Source organism: Schistocerca nitens, chromosome 5, assembly GCF_023898315.1.
Source record: "Schistocerca nitens isolate TAMUIC-IGC-003100 chromosome 5, iqSchNite1.1, whole genome shotgun sequence".
NCBI classification, from domain to species: Eukaryota; Metazoa; Arthropoda; class Insecta; order Orthoptera; family Acrididae; genus Schistocerca; species Schistocerca nitens.
In genome coordinates, this window is record NC_064618.1 from 803763831 (window position 1) to 803789926 (window position 26096).

A 26096-nucleotide genomic window follows, 5' to 3' on the forward strand; every position below is an offset into this window, starting at 1 on the left:
CACAGCATTGAAAATGACAGAAAAGCAACACAGAAAACCGAGTTCAAGGCACATTGCTTTTAAGTTTTTGAGCAGGAGTTTGTGATCTCAACTTCCCATCAGACAGTGTTTAGACGCCTGTCTTACCTCAACCGTACGAGTAAAACACCTGCAAAGAAAGCCTAACTAAAAAAAGCAGCATGTTCAAGAAATAAGAACATATGGCAATGTGTATCAACACCAGACATCCGAGGACTGAAAGAGTGATTTTTTTTCAGATGAGAAAAAAATGGTTCAAATGGCTCTGAGCACTACGGGACTCAACTGCTGTGGTCATCAGTCCCCTAGAACTTAGAACTACTTAAACCTAACTAACCTAAGGACATCACATACACCCATGCCCGAGGCAGGATTCGAACCTGCAACCGTAGCAGCAGCGCGGCTCCGGACTGGAGCGCCTAGAACCGCACAGCCACCGCGGCCGGCTCAGATGAGAAGAAGTTTAATGTGTATGTCAATGACAGTGGTTTGAAACTGTGGATGGAGCCAGGAGAGGAGCTGAAGAAAAATTGTGTCACTGACACGAAGTAGTTCAGTCAAAGTGCAATGCTGTGGGGAGCAGTACGTTCTAAAGGAGTGCGCAGCATTAAGGTAGCGTAGTTTCAATTACAGGATTAAAATACTGTGATATCCTTACAAATTAGCTAATACTGTAAGTCATCAGCCGGCCTGAGTGGCCGTGCGGTTCTAGGCGCTACAGTCTGGAACCGAGCGACCGCTACGGTCGCAGGTTCGAATCCTGCCTCGGGCATGGATGTGTGTGATGTCCTTAGGTTAGTTAGGTTTAATTAGTTCTAAGTTCTAGGCGACTGATGACCTCACAAGTTAAGTCGCATAGTGCTCAGAGCCATTTGAACCATTTTTTTTTCGTAAGTCATCATTTCGGTGAAGGAAACCTTGGGCCATTCATTTTTCAAGACGACAGTGCTAGCAGTCTCCATGTCAACATTGTCCAGGAGTGCTATGCAGATCCACCCAAATTCTCCAGAGGTTAATTCCTTTGAGCCTTTGTGGGACGTCTAAAACAACTAAGTAAATATTATTGTACCAGTAGAAGGGAGTTAATTGAGAAAATTGTTCACGTCTGGTACGATGAAATTAGATCGAAACGATCTACATCTACATATATACTCCGCTAGCCACCAAGCGGTGTGTGGCGGAGGGCACAATTCGCGCCAAAGTCATATTTACCCCCCCCCCCCCCCCCCGGTTTCACTCGCGGATCGCGCGAGGTAAAAACAACGACTGTCTGAACGCCTCAGTACGAGCTCTTATTTTTGAATGATGATCATTACGCGATTTGAAAGTTGGTGGTAATAATATATGCTCTACATCCTCGGTGAAGATTGGATTTAGGAATTTAGAGAGCAGCCCCTTCTGTTTATCGCGCCGTCTATCTGCAGGTGTGTCCCACTTCAAACTGTCTATGAGATTTGTAACGCTCTCGCGATGGCTAAATGTACCAGTCACGAATCTTGCCGCTATTCTTTGGACCTTCTCAATCTCTTTAATCAGACCCAACTGGTAAGGGTCCCATACAGACGAACAATACACTAATACTGGACGAACTAACGTATTGTAAGCCATTTCCTTTGTTGATGGACTGCATCGCTTCAGGATTCTATCAATAAACCGCATCTAGAGTTCGCCTTACCCGTTACTTGTGTAATCTGATCATTCCATTTGAGATCATTTCGAACAGTCACACCCAGATACTTGACTGACGTTACCGCTTCCAAAGACTGATCATTTATTTTGTACTCATACATTAATGGGGATTTTCGCCTTGTTATACGCAGTAGATTACACTTACTAATATTGGGAGATAACTGCCAGTCATTACACCACGCATTTATTTTCTGCAAATCCTCAATGATTTGTTCACAACTTTCGTGTGATGCTACTTTCTTGTAGACTACAACACCATCGGCTAACAGTCTAAGGCCGCTGTCAATACCATCAAGCGGATCGTTTATGCAAATCGTAAAAAGCAAAGGACGAGACGATGTAGTATTATGTTCTGTACAATTTTTACTTTAATAAAAAAAACCGCAAACCAATGAAATGCAAAGTAAAATTTGTATGTGAGGGATACTATTTTGGACCATACTGCATTTGTTCGAAGTACTCGCCGCCATACATTACACAGTGATATGCCGAGTGTGAAAGTAATGTAGTCATCATTGTTAATTCTTTGTCCAATGAGTTCATGTGCTTAGCCCAAAAGTTTTTTTGGCTCTTGTTGCGTTTTATCAAGCAGTAATCACACCAATCTTTAAACATGGAAACAGAAAAGATTGTAACAACTACAGAGGTATCTCTTTAATCAGCGTTGTGGGTAAAATCTTCTCAGGTATTGTTGAAAGGAAAGTGCGGGTATTAGTTGATGACAAATTGGATGAAAATCAGAGTGGGTTTAGGCCTCTTAGAGGTTGTCAGGACCAGATCTTTAGCTTACGGCAAATAATGGAGAAGTGTTACGAGTGGAACAGGGAATTGTATCTATGCTTTATAGATCTAGAAAAGGCATATGACCGGGTTCCTAGAAGGAAGTTATTGTCTGTTCTACGAGATTATGGAATAGGAGGCAAACTTTTGCAAGGAATTAAAGGTCTTTACATAGATAGTCAGGCAGCAGTTAGAGTTGACGGTAAATTGAGTTCATGGTTCAGAGTAGTTTCAGGCGTAAGACAAGGCTGCAACGTGTCTCCACTGTTACTCATATTATTTATGGATCACATGTTGAAAACAATAAACTGGCTAGGTGAGATTAAGATATGTGAACACAAAATAAGCAGTCTCGCATATGCAGATGACTTAGTTGTGATGGCAGATTCGATTGAAAGTTTGCAAAGTAATATTTCAGAGCTAGATCAGAAATGTAAGGACTATGGTATGAAGATTAGCATCTCCAAAACGAAAGTAATGGAGTGCCAAATAGGAGGAACGAAGTTAGAACAGGTGGACGGTTTCAAGTTCTTAGGATGCATATTCTCACAGGATGGCAACATAGTGAAAGAACTGGAAGCGAGGTGTAGCAAAGCTATGGTTGGTTGGGGAAGGAGACCAGACAGCGTGGTCATCGGTCTCATCGGATTAGGGAAGGAAGTCGGCCGTGCCCTTTCAGAGGAACCATCCCGGCATTTGCCTGGAATGATTTAGGGAAATCACGGAAAACCTACATCAGGATGGCCGGACGCGGGATTGAACCGTCGTCCTCCCGAATGCGAGTCCAGTGTCTAACCACTGCGCCACCTCGCTCGGTGGCAAAGCTAATGCAGTGAGCGCTCAGCTACGATCTACTCTCTTCTGCAAGAAGGAAGTCAGTACCAAGACCAAGTTATCTGTGCACCGTTCAATCTTTCGACCAACTTTGTTGTATGGGAGCGAAAGCTGGATGGATTCAGGTTACCTTATTAATAAGGTTGAGGTTACGGATGTAAAAGTAGCTAGGATGATTGCAGGTACTAGTAGATGGGAACAATGGCACGAGGGTGTCCACAATGAGGAAATCAAAGAAAAACTGGGAAGGAACTCTACAGATGTAGCAGTCGGGGCGAACAGGCTTAGATGGTGGGGTCATGTTACACGCATGGGAGAAGCACGGTTACCCAAGAGACTCATGGGTTCAGCAATAGAGGGTAGGAGGAGTCGGGGTAGACCAAGGAGAACATACCTGGATTCGGTTAAGAATGATTTTGAAGTAATAAGCTTAACATCAGAAGAGGCATAAATGTTAGCACTGAATAGGGGATCATGGAGGAATTTTATAAGGGGGACTATGCTCTAGACTGAACGCTGAAAGGCATAATCAGTCTTAAATGATGATGATGCGTTTTGTTATCCTTCAAATCTAACAAGTCTATTCTGCCACTCCCCGCAGCTTCGTACTGTTCCAATAACATCACAAGGGAAGCATCCAAACAAAACTGGCAAGAACAATGGCTTTTCTCTGGAATCGCACTCGACGACGGCGCACCGTGCGTGCAGAGCCCACGTGGCGGAGACAGCGGCTCGGCTTGTTAACAATTCTCCACCTGCCGCCGGCAGACGGCTGCGGGAAGTGACCCTCCCTGCCCGCACGCCAGATAGAGCCTTATCCGACGACACGCCTCGGCAACGCCGCCGGCGGAAACGAGAATGCGTCAGGAAAAAACGAAAACGGTGGGTATGCGTCACAGGTTTTGGCAGTTTATGGTGAATAATAGGCAGGATCTTCCTTACTGCCTTTAGCACACCAAAATTGAAAAGTTAGCACACGTACTAAAATACGCTTTACAGTAAAACTATGATCCAACGAAATTCGTCCTCGCAATTGTTTCTGATGCTGTGGTTGTTAATGTCTAACACCCCCTCGACGGCAATGGGTGGATTGGTTGTTGTTGTGGTCTTCAGTCCTGAGACTGGTTTGATGCAGCTCCCTATGCTACTCTATCCTGTGCAAGCTTCTTCATCTCCCAGTACCTACTGCAACTTACATCCTTCTGTATTTGTTTAGTGTATTCATCTTTTGGTTTCCCTCTACGATTTTTACCCTCCACGCTGCCCTCCAACACTAAATTGGTGATCCCTTGATGCCTCAGAACATGACCTACCAACCGATCCCTTCTTCTTGTCAAGTTGTGCTACAAACTCCTCTTCTCCCCAATTCTGTTCAATACCTCCTCATTAGTTATGTGATCCACCCATCTAATCTTCAGCATTCTTCTGTAGCACCACATTTCGAAAGCTTCTATTCTCTTCTTTTCCAAACTAGTTATCGTCCATGTTTCACTTCCATACATGGCTACACTCCATACAAATACTTTCAGAAACGACTTCCTGACACTTAAATCTATACTCGATGTTGACAAATTTCTCTTCTTCAGAAACGCTTTCCTTGCCATTGCCAGTCTACATTTTATATCTTCTCTACTTCGACCATCATCAGTTATTTTGCTCCCCAAATAGCAAAACTCCTTTACTACTTTAAGTGTCTCATTTCCTAATCTAATTCCCTCAGCATCACCCGACTTAATTCGACTACATTCCATTATACTCGTTTTGTTTTTGTTGATGTTCATCTTATACCATCCTTTCGAGACACTGTCCATTCCGTTCAACTGCTCTTCCAAGTCCTTTGCTGTCTCTGACAGAATTACAATTTCATCGGCGAACCTCAAGTTTTTATTTCTTCTCAGTGGATTTTAATACCTACTCCGAATTTTTCTTTTATTTCCTTTACTGCGTGCTCAATATACAGATTGAATAACATCGGGGAGAGGCTACAACCCTGTCTCACTTCCTTCCCAACCACTGCTTCCCTTTCATGTCCCTCGACTCTTGTAACTCCCATCTGGTTTCTGTACAAATTGTCAATAGCCTTTCGCTCCCTATATTTTACCCCTGCCGCCCTCAGAATTTGAAAGACAGTATTCCAGTTAACATTGTCAAAAGCTATCTCTAAGTGTACAAATGCTAGAAACGTGGATTGGTATGGTGACTAAAAAGAAATCCCTACCCCGTTGAAAAAGCCTGAAGAAATATTCAGGCATTACCCTGGTGACAGAATCATCCATATATTGTCTTGGAAAGACCAAAGAAAAGGCTAAATAACGATGAGTTAACTAAGTTTAAATCTGTCTCCTTTACGGCACACCACCGACTAATTCAGTAGTTTCAGTCAGTCATTAATCAAGTCAACTACGTGTTTCGCAGTAAGCTCGGGCTAGCATACATTAACTTGGTAGATGGATTTTCAAAGAAGATGAGATACCTCGCTACCAAAACAAGTTGGCAGTAAAGCAGGATGAGTTCGAACATCTCTCGGAAGAGGTCTTTGTCACTACTAAGGGACGCTAAAGACTGATCTCGCAGAGGAAACTTAGGTCATTTACATCTCCCGTCCAAGGCAAAAACACTTCACCTGGTTCAGTGACAGACTTCTCCATCTAGCATTGTCAAATACGTCGCTTCTCGATACCGAACTCCCCTTCCTCCTCCTAGTCGGTGACATGTTTATTTCACATAGAACCTCAATTTTTGACATTTTTTGGAAACCATGTGCACAACGCTTCCATTTTATTCTGTAACAAAAATTTCTCTGTGAATTCAATATGTTTTCGTTGTTTCCTCTGGCACTGAATTAATTAACCTAAATCCCATTGCTAAAACGCAAATGCCATTCAACCAAGAATTAATTTGAACTCTGCAGTACATTCAGTATGCTATGAAAATCAATCTCCAAGTATTAGATCCGGCGAAACAATCAACAATAAAAACTCCAAAAGTACAGCTACGAGAGCGATGCGGTTTTCGCGCAGGCGTGTGCAAAAACATGGAACTTTAAAAATAGAAAATGTTTTCGCAGAATAATTAAGTTTATTCAAGGACGGGCGACGGTCTAGGGAGCCTGGAGCGGCTATCAATCTTAATTTAAAAAGATTTTCTGGGTCGTACAAGTGGGAATTACATGCTTGCTTAGGCAAGCCGATCTTTCACAAGTTAACCTGATAAAGTTTCGCTAAAAATATCGTTGTGGAGAGAAAATTTTCCTAGCCACTGTAGGAACCGCATAAAAAATAAGATGGCGTTAAAAAATTTGATTTCAACACTTACACGAAACTGCACAAAATAATGGATTAGGCAAAAACTTAAAACTTGTAAGAGGGCGAAATGAAGTTGATACAAAATGACTACAGATAACATAAAAGTGTTCTCAATACATACTAGGCACTTCAGTGTATTTACGTCATCGATTTCCTTTGCGACACAGAAAAAAAGGCAAACGCAATGACGATAGACAACAGTAGACCTACCAAATAAATCTTCAGTCAGGCTGCAAATAGCAAAAGAGCAACTTATGGGTACAAGGAATGAACAGACATGACAGAAATGAAACGTCCTGACGGATTAAAAGTGTGTGCCGGACCGAGACTCGAAATCGGAACCTGCACCTTTCGCGGTCAAGTGCTCTACCGACTAAGTTACCGAAGCACGATGCGCGACCCGTCCTTACTTCCGCCAGTACCTCGTCTCCTTCCAGACTTCACAGAATTTCTCCTACGAAACTCGCGAGATTAGTACTCCTGAAAGACAGGGCATGGTGGAGACATAGGAGATGTTTACAGAATGAATCTCAAAGTTGTCGTGAGTCTGGTTACGTAGCTGAGTCGGTAGAGCATTTGTCCGCGAAAAGCGAAGTTCCGAGTTCGAGTCCCCGTACACCACAGGAATCTGCCAGGAAGATTCATATCAGCTCATACTACTGTAGAGTGAAAATTTCATTCCGGAAACATCCACCAGGCTACCAGGCTACGGCTAAGCCATGTCTCCGCAAGATCCTTTCTTCCAGGAGTTCTAGTCTCGCAAGTCCTATCGGAGGGTGTATGGACTTGCCTTCCTCCATCTTTAGTACAAAGTTACGCAGAAAATTATAGGCAAACCTACAGGATAACATGGACTCCAAACCACTACGCAACTGGGCATTTCTCGTCTTAAATTACCAGAAACGAAAGAAGAGATACGTATTAGAAAAGAGACCGCTATGGATTGAACTTGGGATTTTTCAATTTGCGGTCTAGTATTCACAAAAAAAGCTGAAAAAGAAAAAAATACCGGAAGATCGAAATGCTATTGGACAGCGAATATGAAAACAAAACGTTGCAGAAGTAATTCGATGAGTTATTTTGCGTTGTCCCCAAATGGCCGAAATCGAATGAAGATGAAATGTACCTACAAACATTTGCACCACACAACTTACCCATTCAGATGTCTGAGAAGTAATGGCAATTTAATTTCTTTCTTTCATTTTTACTTACTTTTTCAGCTTCATTCCTGCGACGAGGGCGGTATCGTCTGTACTATCCGACCTACAGATTGTTAATTTTTTGTGTTACTCTGAATGATGCTGTAGTTTAATAGGACTTCCAAAACAGCGTCTACATATGGAAATAAAATGAATGATGGGGATCTTCTAGGTCTCTACGATGAATTGGTTTCTGCCTCAGTATCAGGTTGGCCACAACAGTTAGAGCTATCGAAATTTTACAAGATGGTTGCATTTTAGAGATTCTCGGTACAGGTGTTTCAGGATTTTAATTCGACTGAGAGCTGAATAACTCCTGTCCTGATCCACCTTGAGGCGGTAGCTACATAATTATTACGCTAGCTTTGTAATCAGCGAAGACTGCCTCATAGTCAAGTTGTGCACCAGGGTGCTGGGTAGAAAAGAAACCAAAAAAAAATCAATAATATACGTTCTGAAGACGATTAGGGTGGGAATAGGAGCCAAGATCACACCGCCATCCAAATGTAGGCCTACGGAGTGCAATCGCTGTTGTAGCAGACGTCGGATAAACGCAAAGTTAGCACAGGTTCTGCCTTCAAATAAGCTATCCTGAAGACAGCAGCGTGAGGCACAAACCCCTTTATAAACGGTGGAGACGTTTGCGGCGAACAAAGAGTGATTGTTCTGCTGCGGCAGAGATCATCACGATTTCAGGGAGCACGCAGCTAACAATGACGTCGCTGGGAGCCTCATGAATGCGCGAGTGAAGCTGTCCCGCTTCATTAAATATCCAGGGGCGCCGGCAGCTCTAACGGAACTGCAGTTCTACAAAGAAAACTAACAATAGATGCGACAGGGCATGCAAACCGCTACACCGCACGTCCCCCCACCCCACCAAGACTAGCGCACCGGAAGGACGCAGAGCTAGACGGAAGGTTAAGAAAAGCGCACGAACAAGGTTCAAAAATAGCTCTGAGCACTATGCGACTTGAGGTCATCAGTCGCCTAGAACTTAGAACTAATTAAACCTAACTACCCTAAGGACATCACACACATCCATGCCCGAGGCAGGATTCGAACCTGCGACTGTAGCGGTCGCTCAGTTCCAAACTGCAGCGCCTAGAACCGCACGGCCACTCAGGCCGGCTACGAACAAGAGTTAATTACAAAAACAAAACAATTCTTAAAAATAAGTGGCTAAAATACCAAGCTTAAAACATAAAACATTATCAGATCAGAATGATTTAAGAGAAGTATACATAGTAAAGTACTGTCGTTATGGCTGCTGTTCGTGGTAAGTGCTGAATATATTTATATATATCCGACGCAGACGGCGGATATAACAACCAGTCTTAGGAACAGCTTTAGAGTCGGTTGAGAATCAACAGAGGGAACAAGGATATGAGTCATGCAATGACATCGCCTGCACTACGTCGTTTTACAACTACCAAGGAAAAATCATAGAACAGTGCTCGCTTGGACCGAAAGTACTGCGTGCAGAAGGCAAAAGTGTGAAGTGTTACAGGATATGGTTTGCTCACGACACGGCGCTGTTTGTGAAACACACGAATGAGCTTTTGAAATGGTGGAGACCTAAACAGAAAATGCGAAGGATTCGAAACAAAAATAAGAAAAACCCAAAAGCTTGATACTGGGAGGAAAAGGAGAGAGAGTCAAAATCAGGATAGGCGAACAACTACGAAGTTGCAAAATTCTAATACTTGTGAAATCTAACGGAGGGCTTAAATTATGAAACAAAAATACGATCGAGATTCCTCTACTAACCATCGAATAAAAACCCTGGGAAAATAGATCGCGCGACCTGACGGCGGATTGTTCGCTCGCTAGTTTCCTCCGTACCATTATTTCCAGTCCCTTCAGCCTCCTTTCCTCATCTTTTTACCGTATAGAATCATACCATATACAGTCACCGCCAGTTGGCCCAATTGAAGGAAGGTAATGTTGACTACGGTGCTTGTGTTGACATGCGACTCATTGCTCTACAGTACTAGCATCAAGCACATCAGTACGTAGCATCAACAGGTTAGTGTTCATCACGAACGTGGTTTTGCAGTCAGTGCAATGTTTACAAATGAGGAGTTGGCAGATTCCCATTTGATGTATGGATTAACAAGGGGCAATAGCCGTGGCGCGGTACGTTTGTATCGAGACAGGTTTCCAGAACGAAGGTGTCCCGACAGGAAGACATTCGAAGCAATGGATCGGCGTCTTAGGGAGCACGGAACATTCCAGCCTGTGACTCGCGACTGGGGAAGACCTAGAACGACGAGAAAACCTGCAATGGGCGAGGCAATTCTTCGTGCAGTTGACGATAACCCTAATGTCAGCGTCAGAGAAGTTGCTGCTGTACAAGGTAACGTTGACCACGTCACTGTATGGAGAGTGCTACGGGAGAACCAGTTGTTTCCGTACCATGTACAGCGTGTGCAGGCACTATCAGCAGCTGATTGGCCTCCACGGGTACACTTCTGCGAATGGTTCATCCAACAATGTGTCAATCCCCATTTCAGTGCAAATGTTCTCTTCACGGATGAGGCTTCATTCCAACGTGATCAAATTGTAAATGTTCACAATCAACATGTGTGGGCTGACGAGAATCCGCACGCAATTGTGCAATCACGTCATCAACACAGATTTTCTGTGAACGTTTGGGCAGGCATTGTTGGTGATGTCTTGATTGGGCCCCATGTTCTTCCACCTACGCTCAATGGAGTACGTTATCATGATTTCATGCGGGATACTCTACATGTGCTGCTAGAACATGTGCCTTTACAAGTACGACACAACATGCTATTCACGCAGGATGGATCTCCTGCACATTTCAGTCGAAGTGTTCGTACGCTTCTCAACAACAGATTCGGTGACCGATGGATTGGTAGAGGCGGACCAATTCCGTGGCCTCCACGCTCTCCTGACCTCAACCCTCTTGACTTTCATTTATGGGGGCATTTGAAAGCTCTTGTCTACGCAACCCCGGTACCAAATGTAGAGACTCTTCGTGCTCGTATTGTGGACGGCTGTGACACAATACGCCATTCTCCAGGGCTGCCCCAGCGCATCAGGGATTCCATGCGACGGAAGGTGGATGCATGCATCCTCGCTAACGGAGGACATTTTGAACATTTCCTGTAACAAAGTGTTTGAAGTCACGCTGGTTCGTTCTGTGGCTGTGTGTTTCCATTCCATGATTAATGTGATTTGAAGAGAAGTAATAAAATGAGCTCTAACATGGAAAGTAAGCGTTTCCGGACACATGTGCACATAACATATTTTCTCTCTTTATGTGTGACGAATGTTTCCTGAAAGTTTGGCCGTATATATAATCAGACACTGCCCACAGATCGCAGCGATCGATAGCTTGGCGATTGGCATTCCCACGCAGTCCGATGAATCGCACGCGACTCGTGATTACATTGCTCCTACTTATGGATCATTTCTCTTCTCTAAAATTTGTTGTGTTTACCGCTCGAGTGTTTGGGATCCGAACCAGATCGGACTGAAGGAAGACATCGAAGGAATTCAGAGGAGGGCTGCTAGAATTGTTACCGGTATGTTCGAACAAAACGCAAGTGTTACGGAGATGTTTCGGGAACTCAAATGGGAATCCCTGGAGGGAAGGCGGCATTCTTGTCGGGAAATACTTTTATGAAAATTTAGAGAATCGGCATTTGAAGCTGACTCCCGAACTATTCTGCTGCCAGCAATATACATCGCGCGGAAGGGCCGCGAAGATACGAGAAATTGGGGCTCATACGGGGGCGTACAGACAATCGCTTTTCCCTCGCCCTATTTGCGAGTGAACAGGAGGGGAAATGACAAATAGTTGTACAGGGTACCCTCCGCCACGCACCTTAAGGTGGCTTGCGGAGTATCTATGTAGATTATTATTATTATTATTATTATTTCTTTTCTCAGACGTTATGTCTGGTCAAAAATGGAAAGTGACGCGGACCTTGATCAAGCGTGACTTCCTTTTAACTGTACGGTATATGTTATATTGCATTTAGGAACTTTCGGGTAATTGAACATCTATCAATAATTACGGATTTCTGTAGTTGTATATATAAGTTTGGATGTAGCTGTATTGCATTGATGTACTGGTGGATATTGTGTGGTATAACTCCTGTAGTTGATAGTATAATTGGAATAACGTCAACTTTATCCTGATGCCACATGTCCTTGACTTCCTCAGACAGTTGGATGTATTTTTCAATTTTTTCTCCTGTTTTCTTTTGTATATTTGTTGTATTGGGTATGGATATTTCGATTAGTTGTGTTAATTTCTTCTTTTTATTGGTGAGTATGATGTCAGGTTCGTTATGTGGTGGTGTTTTATTTGTTATAATGGTTCTGTTCCAGTATAATTTGTATTCATCATTCTCCAGTACATTTTGTGGTGCATACTTGTATGTGGGGACGTGTTGTTTTATAAGTTTATGTTGTAAGGCAAGCTGTTGATGTATTGTTTTTGCTACATTGTCATGTCTTCTGGGGTATTCTGTATTTGCTAGTATCGTACATCCGCTTGTGATGTGATCTACTGTTTCTATTTGTTGTTTGCAAAGTCTGCATTTATCTGTTGTGGTATTGGGATCTTTAATAATATGCTTGCTGTAATATCTGGTGTTTATTGTTTGATCCTGTATTGCAATCATGAATCCTTCCGTCTCACTGTATATATTGCCTTTTCTTAGCCATGTGTTGGATGCGTCTTGATCGATGTGTAGCTGTGTTAGATGATACGGGTGCTTGCCATTATTATTATTATTATTATTATTATTATTATTATTATTATTATTATTATTAATTTCGCTATTGTCGCGTACAGTTAGAACTCTACGTTATAATTTATAGTTATCTGGGGAGAACAAACCTCTCTGAAAAGTAAAATTAAATCCCGGGATTGCCATTTATGTTAAGAAGAAACACAAACAGAAAAACAATGGCATTTTTAGATTTTACAGTTATTAGCATTTCAAGTTTGTGCCGTAGAAATAGAAATTCATGGGAGGTTCATACCTGTAATAACGATATACAGAACTCCGTCTGGTAATTTTGAATTTGTGAAACAACTAGAAGCATTATTGTAGTTTTTAACTTCGAAAGAGATAATATTACGTGTAAAGTCACCACTGATGACTAACCTATCCTTACAATAAACATTCCAATCTTAACTTAGGATTTCGTTGTCACTGACGTCTGGTTCCAACCAGCTTTCTGTTCCCAATACTATCTGTGCATTACAACCTTCACGCGTGACCTACACAGTAATTTTTAGTGTTACTTTATTCCCCTTTGGTATATTTTGTATACATATCAAACTCAGTAGCGCCATTTGAGACATATCAATTTTATACACAGTACGATATGGCTAGGAACTATGCTTGTTGTGAACGCACACGAAGAGACTTGGCTGCGGTCCGTAAACAGCTGGAAGCTGTGTTGGCTACCGTCGACAAGCTTCTAGCTAATGCTTAGATCTGTTCAAATGTTTAATAAGACACACCGCTCGCACAGCTGCACTTAAGCATCTTTTAATTTCATATAGTGTGGCTCTCCCTCGCACCACTTACAAGTGTTCCATTAACCAATATTTCAGAAGCACTAATTAAAGAGACCTTTGGAGATAAGAGAACCACTTGTATGAACATCAAGAGCTCAGATGGAAACCCAGTTCTAAGCAAAGAAGGGAAAGCAGAAAGGTGGAAGGAGTATATAGAGGGTCTATACAACGGCGATGTACTTGAGGACAATATTTTGGAAATGGAAGAGGATGTAGATTAAGAAGAAATGGGAGATACGATACTGCGTGAAGAGTTTGACAGAACACTGAAAGACCTGAGTCGAAACAAGGCCCCCGGAGTAGACAACATTCCATTGGAACTACTGACGGCCTTGGGAGAGCCAGTCCTGACAAAACTCTACCATCTGGTGGGCAAGATGTATGAAACAGGCGAAATACCCACAGACTTCAAGAAGAATATAATAATTCCAATACCAAAGAAAGCAGGTGTTGACAGATGTGAAAATTACCGAACTATCAGTTTAATAAGCCACAGCTGCAAAATACTAACACGAATTCTTTACAGACGAATGGAAAAACTGGTAGAAGCCGACCTCGGGGAAGATCAGTTTGGATTCCGTAGAAATACTGGAACACGTGAGGCAATACTGACCTTACGACTTATCTAAGAAAGATTAAGGAAAGGCAAACCTACGTTTCTAGCATTTGTAGACTTAGAGAAAGCTTTTGACAATGTTGACTGGAATACTCTCTTTCAAATTCTAAAGGTGGCAGGGGTAAAATACAGGGAGCGAAAGGCTATTTACAATTTTTACAAAAACCAGATGGCAGTTATAAGAGTCGAGGGACATGAAAGGGAAGCAGTGGTTGGGAAGGGAGTAAGACAGGGTTGTAGCCTCTCCCCGATGTTATTCAATCTGTATATTGAGCAAGCAATAAAGGAAACAAAAGAAAAATTCGGAGTAGGTATTAAAATCCATGGAGAAGAAATAAAAACTTTGAGGTTCGCCGATGACATTGTAATTCTGTCAGAGACAGCAAAGGACTTGGAAGAGCAGTTGAATGGAATGGATAGCGTCTTGAAAGGAGGATATAAGATGAACATCAACAAAAGCAAAACGAGTATAATGGAATGTAGTCGAATTAAGTCGGGTGATGCTGAGGGAATTAGATTAGGAAATGAGACACTTAAAGTAGTAAAGGAGTTCTGCTATTTGGGGAGCAAAATAACTGATGATGGTCGAAGTAGAGAGGATATAAAATGTAGACTGGCAATGGCAAGGAAAGCTTTTCTGAAGAAGAGAAATTTGTTAACATCGATTATAGATTTAAGTGTCAGGAAGTCATTTCTGAAAGTATTTGTATGGAGTGTAGCCTTGTATGGAAGTGAAACATGGACGATAAATAGTTTGGACAAGAAGAGAATAGAAGCTTTCGAAATGTGGTGCTACAGAAGAATGCTGAAGATTAGATGGGTAGATCACATAACAAATGAAGTATTGAATAGGATTGGGGAGAAGAGAAATTTGTGGCACAGCTTGACCAGAAGAAGGGATTGGTTGGTAGGACATGTTCTGGGGCTTCAAGGTATCACAAATTTAGTATTGGAGGGCAGCGTGGAGGGTAAAAATCGTAGAGGGAGACCAAGAGATGAATACACTAAGCAGATTCAGAAGGATGTAGGTTTCAGTAGGTACTGGGAGATGAAGAAGCTTGCACAGGATAGAGTAGCATGGAGGGCTGCATCAAACCAGTATCAGGACTGAAGACCACAACAACAACAACATGTAATTACTTACAGTAACACTAATAGACTATCAACTAACAAAAACATTTCCGAAATGGATACGCAACATCTGACCGGTCCGACCTCACTCCAGAGTAGGTGGCAGACAGTGGTGGGTTCGCGAGTCACTGGGCAAAAGGCGAAAGAGGGAGCAGGCCGTGTGGCATGCTCCCTACGTCTTAGCAACAAGTAGGAGCTGCTACCCAGTGTTGATGGTAACTCTGAGACAGCACTGGATGTCTTTCCTGTTGGACCAGCAGTCGATTTTCCTGCCCAGTCCGGACAAGTACAGAGGGTGGGTATGCTTGTCATTGGAAACTCCAATGTTAGGCGGGTGATGGAGTCCCTCAGGGAGATCCTCGGCTCCTTTCGGCTGCTGGGTGATTTGGTGAAGGCAACTAGCAACGCATGCAGGATCCAGGCTAAGGTGTGTATTTGTAGCATCGTATCCAGGGTTGATCGCGGCATTCTGGTTTGGAGCAGAGTGGAACGTCCAAACCAGAGGCTCAGACGACTTTGCGACAGTACAGGATGCGAATTTCTCGACCTCCGTTGTCGGGTGCAGAATTGTGGGGTTCCCCTTAATAGGTCAGGCGTCGTCACAGCGAATATAGGGCGAGTAATCGCTTCTCCAGCCAAATGGTCAGCCAGCTCATTCCTTGAGATACCCACACGACTTGGTACCCACAGGAAGACAACTAAGCAGGCAGCACAAATAAGGTCAGAGGGAAGGTCATGAATAGCAGATATCACAGGACACAGGAGTAACAGGGATCAATAGCCTGGAGACTGCTCACTGTGTCAAAGCAATTGAGAGTGCGGTCAAGGAAGGCTTGTTCAATGCAGGGCTCTGCTAATGGTTATCAGCTCCGCCATAGTAACACTGTATGTTACTGGCAACGAATATTGTTCCTGGTCGGAGGGAGTTGTAAAAGCATTTCCCTTCCCACCAATGGTTTTAGAGCCGTCAGTGTAAATGACATAAGTATCCTGGTACTGGAGGATGAAGGTCAGAGGACAGAAAGAAGACTACAAAGTGGTGCTGAAAAGTTCCTGGCTTTCTTGCCTTATGGTTGAAATAAAAAAGTAAGTGAAGTCTAATTTTAAAGTTAGAAATCATAACATGTAATTGTGTAAACATTAAGTGTTCAATATTCATACAATTTGTTCTGTTGCAAATAACAGCCGAGATGGAAGAGCCACAGTCAAGTTTCTGGTCACTGGAGTTACAGGCCGTATTGAAGTTTTTGTTTTTTCAGGGAAAATCTACAAGCGACACTAACACTTAAATATTACAAACAGAGAAGAGTATGCTTCCTACAGTCCTGAGAAAACTGATAACCTCGTTTCATGACTGACCATTTCATTGCTGAACACGAGCCGCGCAATGATCACTCTGAAACTGCAACGGACACTGCAACATCCAACGCTGTCCACGAGCTGATTCTTCAGGACTGACGAATATCCACAAAAATGACAGCTGAGATCTGAACGTCTCCCAGGAGCGTGATGGTTTCATTATCAACACAATCCTAGACATGCACAAGCTTTCAGCGAAATGGGCGCCGAAATATCTGAACTGTGATCAGCATAAGGAACACGCTGAGTCATCGAAAGCCAGTTTGAAACTCAATAGATCTTTTTGGTGACTGAGGACGAAACTTTGCCTCACATTTATGACCCTGCAACCACGGAACAATCAAAAGAACGAAGCTACAGCGAGTTCCCAAGGCCGAAGAAATTCCACATCCAGAAACCGGCCAAAAAAAGTGATGGCGTCCGATTTGTAGGACAAAGACGGCATCCTGTTGGCGGACTATTTACCTCACGGATCTCCTATAACTGGACAATATTATGCTAACCTGCTGGATCAGTTGAAGGATGCAATCAATAAACGACAAGGAAAGATGACGAACAGAATTCTTTTGCTGCATGACAATGCATCTGCGCACACGTCCAACGTTGTAGCTGTCCTGGGCTTCCAACTAGTCAACCACCCTCCCTACTCGCCAGACCTACCCCTCTTCAAGAAACATTTGGAGAGTAACCGTTTTCAGGACACTAAATATGTAAAAGAGGCTGTACAGGGCTGGTTTCGCAACCGACCACATGACGCCCGAGGCGTGTTTTTTTTTTTTTTTAAGTAAGTACCGTTTTGAAATTAAGAAAAGACGTGCAAAGATATCTCAATAATTTTATTTTTACATGAAAGCCTGTACCTTAATCTACGCACCGACGCCATTACAGTCTAATTCTTCCTTGTTTACGTTGTGTACTGAGTGTTTAAGATGCCTCCGATAATCATGAGTCCCATCGACTACGAAGTACGGGCTGGTTATAAGATTTCTTAGTGCTAAAGGCCTAAAAGTGATCGATATTCATCGTGAGATCTGTGCAGTTTAAGAAGAAAACATTATGAGTGATGGAATGGTAAGAAAGTGGGTGAGAGCACTTAAAGATGGCCGCACAAATGTGCCTGATGAACAACGAAGTGGGCGTCCTTCGGTCGTTAATGAAAGTTTGGTGCAGGAAGTGGACAATAAGGTGAGAGAAAACAGACGCTTTACGATTTCCTCGTCTTCAAGACGATGACTAATTCAAAATAGTGGTGATGCAGTGGTTAACAAGCCAGGCGGCAGACTTCTATGAGGAGGGTATTCATAAACTGGTACAACGTTATGACAAGTGCCTCAATATTGACGGAAATTATGTAGAAATGTAGATTAAGGTACAGACTTTCATGTAAAAATAAAATTATTGAGATATCTTAGCACGTCTTTTTTAAATTTCAAAACGGTACTTACTTAAAAACACAGCTCGTATTTGCTCAGTCTAGAAAAGCTGTGCCGGCCGAAGTGGCCGTGCGGTTAAAGGCGCTGCAGTCTGGAACCGCAAGACCGCTACGGTCGCAGGTTCGAATCCTGCCTCGGGCATGGATGTTTGTGATGTCCTTAGGTTAGTTAGGTTTAACTAGTTCTAAGTTCTAGGGGACTAATGACCTCAGCAGTTGAGTCCCATAGTGCTCAGAGCCATTTGAACCATTTTGAAAAGCTGCAACAACGATGTACCAAGTGTGTCAGTCTCGGGGAGAATATATTGAATAAATGGGTAACTTCAAAACTACAGATTTATTCTTTCTACGCAGAGCCAGGAACTTTGCAGCAGCCCTTCAAACATCAGCTAACGGGCAATGTCATACAAGAAAGCAATAACTACGCGAAATAGATGAAAGCATAAGAAAGGGGCAGGTGGCCTAGCACTATGTCTGCTGCAAGGTGGGGAGAGAGCGGGACGTTAGAGGGTTGTATACTGCTTTACTGAGAGCCTGCAGAAATTAGTGTGAAAGTAACTGATACGTCCCACCTACTATACAACATAGCACTTTTATCATAAATACTAATCATCGCCAAAACTGAAAGAAGCTGTACGTGACAAAAATAATCTTGACCTTCAAATTAACATCCATGTCTCGTATGTGGACCCTAAAGTCTCTCGGCGTGGTGACTGCAGAATTATAGTAGTCGAATAACAGCTATGGATATTTTGGTTGCTGCCAACATTACTTCACAGGCAGAACTGTGTTTATGCTTTTGCATCAGCAGCAGGAGAAGTGACACGATGAGTTATTGATCACTGAAATGTTGAGTGAAATAGTTTGAAATACACTTATCGACAATTCATACTAACTGAAAACAGTGTTGTGGGCTTTGTAACTTGCTAGCGACCTGAAAGCATTCAGTACCGTAGAGCGTGGTTGGATTTCAAAGCATTCCGTTACACCTAACAAATATCTTGACGAGAGTCTTCCTATCTTGTATTTGCCCACGACATAGCATCCGAAAGCAGAAAATAAATTTCGGTGATGGATTTTCACTGTCGTGTTTACATGTTTAACTATCTATCGACTTTGCTAGCCCAATAAAATGTTTTCCGATTGTCAGCTGTTTTTTGCCTGGATGGCCTCTGGAAATTAGCTTTCCCGGTTTCCGCAAGGAGCTTACGGGCGCCCTTAACGCCGAGGCTATCAGCGATCCCGGTTTCCGCTTTAGCCAGCAAGAAGTTTGTTTCTCTTCAGTTCAACATAGCAGCTGGATTATTTCTTCCTCCGTCTAATATTTCTTCTTCTCCGACGCCATATAAAAGCTCACCGACGTTTTCATACAGCAAGACGGAGCCGGAGAGACTATGTCTGTTTCAAAAACGGTTGAGCGTTTCGCGACTGTCCAAGGCCGGCACTACACAGCATTGTGTTGCACGGTATATGGCAACGAAAATCGACTGCGGAAGAGGTAGTCCGGCAGCTAGAACCTCATATGCTAAATCGATACTGAAATATTTACATGAGCAGTCATCACAAGCGGTATTGGAAAATCTGTCGACGTAAACCGGCTTTGGGAGGCATATGTGAAGGTATACTTTTAGATAAGAACGTTGCAATAAAGTGGCTTTACCAGGAGAATTATGACTTGTCGATCCATGTCCGCGTGTCGTGGAAACAAGAATGGCAGTAGTATAGCCGCAAAGCGGCAAGAAAGACCAAATCTCCAGACATTCCAATGAGACCCCATAAGTGAAATAAAAATTCTCTTTTCAAAGGGCGCTAAATATATCCTTATCTTCAAACTCATAAATGAGTTACAGTAATGACGTTGATACCAAAGGAATTTTTTTATTACGTTGGTCCACGTTGCTCACACCTTCGAATTATCGTCGTGACACAACTGCAACCAAACCACATAATATATGGAATAATCTAACTATGTCATCATCCAATGACCTGTACTAACCTATGTACTAGGAACGCCAGCTGGCTCGGTGACGGCAAGAGCCTCACAGACAGCACGTCTCTGCTCACGTCGTTGACGGTAGCACCCTACCATCTGATTGACAAGAGGCAATGCGGAATGCTCTAGAGTAGTGAAAGGCGTTACTGAAAGATTAAACAGTCTCTGAAGACAGCTCCGACAAAACTTCGACTTTTCTTCGTAACTACTGAAACGATATATAATTAACAAATAACCAAACCGCGAAAATAATTTTCGACATACGGGAACCGACTGTTTTACGCTATTCTGTCGTTCTTCCTCCCTAATCTGTAAACCAAGTTGTTCCCTTTAAAATAGAAACCTAGCAATTCATACTTCGTTTTACGGCTACTTTCTGCTGCCACGACTAAATTTATCTGCGTCAACGACTGCACTGTCGTTCGTCCGAGGCATTTCCCCAAATCATTTCACTCGCAATTCTATGTATTTTAAAGAACAAGCAGCTCTCCAGCATGGTTACATTTTTCGTGTACCTATTAAAACAAAACGTACTTTTCCCTTAAACATCGACCCCATGTGAGTGAGAAAAGAAAGAAGCCGACCTTAATAACATTTCCGTTGCACCGAGCGAGGTGGCGCAGTGGTTAGCACACTGGACTCTCATTCGGGAGGACGACGGTTCAATCCCGCGTCCGGCCCTCCTGATTTAGGTTTTCCGTGATTTCCCTAAATCGCTCCAGGCAAATGCCGGGATGGTTCCTTTGAAAGGGCACGGCCGACTTCCTTCCCTGTCCTTTCCTAATCCGATGAGACCGATGACCTCGCAGTTTGGTCTCTTCCCCCAAACAATCCAACCCAACATTTCCGTTGGTATGAAAAATTTCACCTTACCTGTCCTCAGGTGATAACAATAAATTAATACTTACGTTGACGGAGACGAAATCTGACATTCGTCTCCTGCTCTCCCTTTCTCCCCTCCATGATAAATGTCATACATCAGGATATGGTTTAAGTACGTAATTAGGAACAAAACAGTCATCCTAGATAACTATTACGCAGTACATTTCTGAATTTACTTCGCGATTTTAGTGACTTAAAAAGAAACATTTACCAGATATGGAAAGGATGTTGCTAAGGACAACTCTACACATGAGCTACATTACGCAATGTCTTTCGGCGGGGGAATGATGGTGTTATGTGAACGGAGATATTGCATCTTTACTGTCTTCCCTATTTATCGAATCAGTTAATGTAGGCATACTTCAGTACATAATAAAAAAAATTCTATAGAGGGACACTACTGCCCCAGCAATACAACAAAATTAAGTTGTTGATTTCAACCAAGACTGTCGTACTTTTCAAGGTCAGTGCCGGAACTGGTATCCTCTCACATCCTGAAGCCCAGCCTGATATTTCGCATGTAGAAAATAAAAATTATTCTAAATTATGAGATCCGTAGCTAAAGCTCTAGCGACTGAGCTACCCAAGCAACCCGTCTTCTTCAGAAGCTTGGTATTGGTTTACCAGGTGTCAAAATTTTCTTCACAGAACTATAATGCCATGACACATGGAAAAATGTACATAATTTACGTGATTATTGTAACTAATATGGAGTGAACTGCGAGTATCTTAAACTTGCACCAACGTCGGTTCTTACTGTATTGCCAAAAAGATTCTTATGGCATACTACCTCTGGGTATCCTCATTTTCTCCCTTCAGTATGGTGTGTACGTGGAAATTTGTTTTATCTCGGAACCTCTCTATGTAACTTCGTGCCAGGGTATAAATTACCTACTGCATACTCTGAATTGTCAAAAACAACGTAGTCTAACGTTTCCAGTTTTGAGATGACTATGGGCACGTTCGATACACGGAGCTGACGTATGACCCATTTCCCTAATAGCACCAAGGAGGTGGCTCGCCTAGAAGTAAACAACTGACAGATGGATCACCAACAACAGTATTACACGCCCTCACTCTAGATAAAAGACTGCGGAGAGGCTTGGTATTTAGCCTAGCACACAAGTGCAAAGTATGGAACTGTAGGACGTTATCGCTCATCTGCTTACTGCCGAACACATACGCGGAACCACCACGGCCAAATTTATTGCAGGTGGCCAGTTCCCTGGCCGAATACATTGAGCTATCTTGCGGGCACTATGGAGACAAGTTACTAAGAACGAAAGCATGTGAAGATGAAGACAAGAACTGCTCAGCGTCTTTCCACCCCTCTTTACTACGGAACTCGATAATTACAGATTTACCCTTCCTTCATCGGTTCTCCCCGGCCACCAGCGCTGTCACTGCTGTGCTTTACGGTTCAGATTCTAATTCAGAAATATAATGTGGAAGATAATGTATATTGGCACCGAAATATGACAGTCAAAACCACTACGCGGTGCCGACTTCGACAATTTTCTTAGACTCAACAGTTGACAAACCCTGACTCAACTTTATTGAAATGTCTGAAAAGAGGACAATGTGGAAACCTTGTATCCTGCTAATCAGAATGGTACACGAGAAATAATATAGAGAGAGGTATGTTGGAATAAACAGCACCTGCCACGTATCGTTTCTTCTCGGACTGTGAATAGGAAGCAAACTAGACAACTTTTTCCTAACAAATTAAAACTTTGTGGCGGGCCGAATTCGAGCCCGGACCCAACGTATCGCTTCTTGTCGGACCGTGAACACAAAGCAGATGAAAAATGGAAAACCGATTCTTAGCAGATTAAAACTTTGTGGCGGGACAGAATTCGAACCTGAAGCCTTTACTGGAGAACTCTACTGTAGCTGGCTAGGCTAATTCATTACAGTAGCACAGCTTTCTAAGGTTAGTCGTACAAGCCCCTACAGGATGGAGTTTAGGAAGTAGAGACGTATAACAGAAGTGAGGCTGTGTAGACGGGTCACTGACGTGCCTATGTAGCTCAGTTGGTAAGAGAATTGCCCGCGATATACAAGTCCCGATCCAAATATGCTAGGAAGTGAACCATGGGCGTAACCAGCGAGGGGCAGAGGGCGGGGGGGGGGGGGGGGGCGCAGTGTTTTACTAGTTTACTGTTTTATTTAATTATTTAATAAGAAATGCTGCATGTTTTCTCGGATTGTAGAAGTGCATTCTTGCATATAAAATATTTATTAAAAGCAGTTTTTCACTGGTTTACTGTTTTATTTAATAAGAAGTGCTGTATGTTGTCTTGAGTCCTTGTTTCCTGAGCGTAGTATGACCTGCCGCCGCCCCCCCTCCCCCCCGTTCAGATCCGGGGTATGCCCTTGAAGTGAACGATTCATTCTTGAAATATCTGACAGGCTACTAACAGCGACAAAAGCAATACTACATCCCGTGCTTTACACTTGAGTAGAACTGGAAAAAAAACTCACATGTTGTACAATTGGAAGTATTCTCTGCTATGCACTTGACCGTCATAATGCAGACTGTGGATGCAGATATCATTTGCCACTGCGAACAGCGTAACCGCTGCCTACGCTTAGTGTGATGCAAAGGAGCGTAATCACGGCATACGAAAACGTCTGACATCTCACTCTCCACTGAGAAATTAGACCCACCGGTAATAGTAACTCGCTCCGTTCACGCAAAAATAAAGCAATAGGCCTAAGGTTATGGGCAGTACTACGGAAAGTAGCAGAATATGACAGCTGAGTAGACGGTGGTCCCCATACTGTATTGCACTGGCTGCGAAAGAGAGCTTATACGACAAAGAATGCGTTCGTTGGTGGAATAAGCTAAAATATCCGATAGTTGAGCGATGTCACCTTTAACATTACCTTTCAGACGTTTCGTGCGTTGTTGATCACCGCAGAATACATAGTATGATCTACGAACTCGACAAATTTTATGCCAGCAAACCAAGTACAGTAGATAGGAATCCGAAGACAACTTCTTTCAAATAACAGTACGATTAATATCGGTCATTTCGCTCTCACCGTATTTTAACGCACTATAATGGCACTACATTGCGTAGTATGGTCATCGACTACTACATTTTTACCTGTGTACTCCAAACATTTAAAATTTCATGAAAGAGAGACATAATATGCTCATCGTTGCCCAAAATATTATTTACGGCCGCGATCTGTAACCTCATCGGTTTAAATTTGAGCTAGCGTCTTAGTCCTACGTTTAACGCATTGTAAACATGCTGTCAGCAGACGACAATGCGAGAGAGACAGCGATACTGACCTGTTCGGAAGAATTCCCAGCTTCTCTCGTAATTGCCTGCGTTGTGTTATCTTTCGAAGCCTCGGTCTTGTCCAGTTTCAGTGCGTCCTAAACAGAATAAAGAAAACATTTTTGTGAATCTTGTTAGAACTATCCTATTGTAAATAACATGCAGCGCGCAATACCAACAGAATCGATAAGAGAACCGAAGCGTGCGCAATATCAACAGAATCAGAGCACCGAAGCGTACGCAATCCCAAATCTTACTACCACGAAACTTACAAGCATTTTTAAGTTGGATACTAAACGCGTGATTACCGGCTACCGAATACATTAAAACTAATACACAGTACATCCAGGCGCAAATACTCTTACGATGATTAGAACCTTACATTTTCCGCGCAGTACATTCTTTACAACCCACACACACAACAATGACTCCAAAATATTTTGGTACATACTTTATTACCTAGAGGAATTAATCTACATTGACAATATTCACCTGTTTTTCCTTCCACATTTTGAAGACTTCACGATGCTGATGTCTTCTTGTTGGGAATGCTTGCCTAACAAATGGAGAGTCATGAAAGCCGAACACGGGCAAAGAAAGGTCAATTTTATTTTGTTCTGTGTTGGAGTTACATTGTGACGTATTTAAATCTGTTGTTAAACTACGGGGTCCACTGCAAGGAGAGTTGTCTTCATCTTCTTCAGTTACCGGTATCGCTTCAAAATACGCATAGTCGAGTGACTTACTCTGACGTATGTACTCAGTCGCAAATGACCTAGCAAACAAGCTTCTAAAAGCATTGTTGGGCGCAGTGTCGCCAGATAAATCAAATTCTATTTTCTGACCGTCTCCCATTTTACACAAAATTCGAATGACGCTTTTCGTTCAGTTTCGCGAGTGTCTTCGCACACATATTATTACGCATTCACACTGTCACTACCATATAATACTACGAAAACACATTTTCGTTCATGGTAAACAATTAACACAACATGCCACTGTTTCAAGCATTAAACACGACTAACACGAGTGCATCGCTGCAACATACACAAACTATCGAAGTTGAACTAGCCGGAATACGCCGTCAGCTTTCTGCGCAAGCGCTGTTTGAAAGCCGCAGGTCAGAGAGTTTAACACAAGGCTATACCACTTTCCAGAGTTGTTCAAACGAAAACGTGCCTCACCTTCACGATGATCGACAATATGCGATCTATCGGACAAATGTATTGGGGATTATTTAATTGCCTACTACACGGTTTGTCGGATAGACAGCTAATTAGAAACAATTGCATTTAATTAGAGCAATATTTATATGTTAATAAAGTCTTGAATCAGATTCATTACGTATTTTTCTCTAATTTTCTTCATATTTATGTTATCTGTCTTTTCATGAATGTCGAATTATTTTACTAGATGTTCATTTCCAGTATCAACTGCGCTTGACGTAGTTAGATGCACGCGAAAAGAAGGAAAAAGATAAATGGACTGTTACATCGAATACTTGGCCACTGATCGAGGAAATATTTATCCATTCATTCATTCATTCGTTGTTTTCCGTAGGTTCCATCAAGAAGGAAGTAAACATTAGCAAAAGACAAGCTAAAAATAGAAACTTAATAGGTTTACTGCAGTAATAATAAAATACTACTGTGTCTCATTTAATACAAATCAAGCATATGATGGCTAAATTTAATGACGTAAATTAGAAAGGAAACTACTGCTTGATAAATAAAAAACTTGCTTCCTCCTCCGTTATACGAAACAGCTGCTATTTATCCGTTATTGGTAATGTAATATTTATATTTGATACAGTTGTAGTTGTCAGTGAAAATATTTCCAGCAGTTGTATCTGTAAATATTGAATCGAATTTACAGTAGGCTTACATTACCACCTGGGTGGTTTATGAGCATTGCTGCTTGGAATGTAGCTAACGGAACAATTCTTCAATCTAGATCTTTAGGTAATTTGTACAATGAGCAGCCGATGAGTTGGGTACTT

At 42.5% G+C, this 26096-nt stretch overlaps 1 protein-coding gene across 1 annotated transcript in view; it reads right to left on the reverse strand.

Moving 5' to 3' along the window:
- Positions 1–25204, reverse strand: part of LOC126259854 (uncharacterized) — a 433950-nt gene extending 408746 nt beyond the window's left edge. Inside the window, exons 1-2 of the mRNA XM_049956910.1 lie at positions 24590–25204; positions 24109–24195 (exon numbers count right to left, since the gene is read on the reverse strand). Of these exons, the coding sequence (XP_049812867.1) occupies positions 24109–24195; positions 24590–24952 (450 nt within the window). The 5' untranslated portion in view covers positions 24953–25204. The remainder of the gene's footprint in view (positions 1–24108; positions 24196–24589) is intronic.
- Positions 25205–26096: the final 892 nt, after the last annotated feature.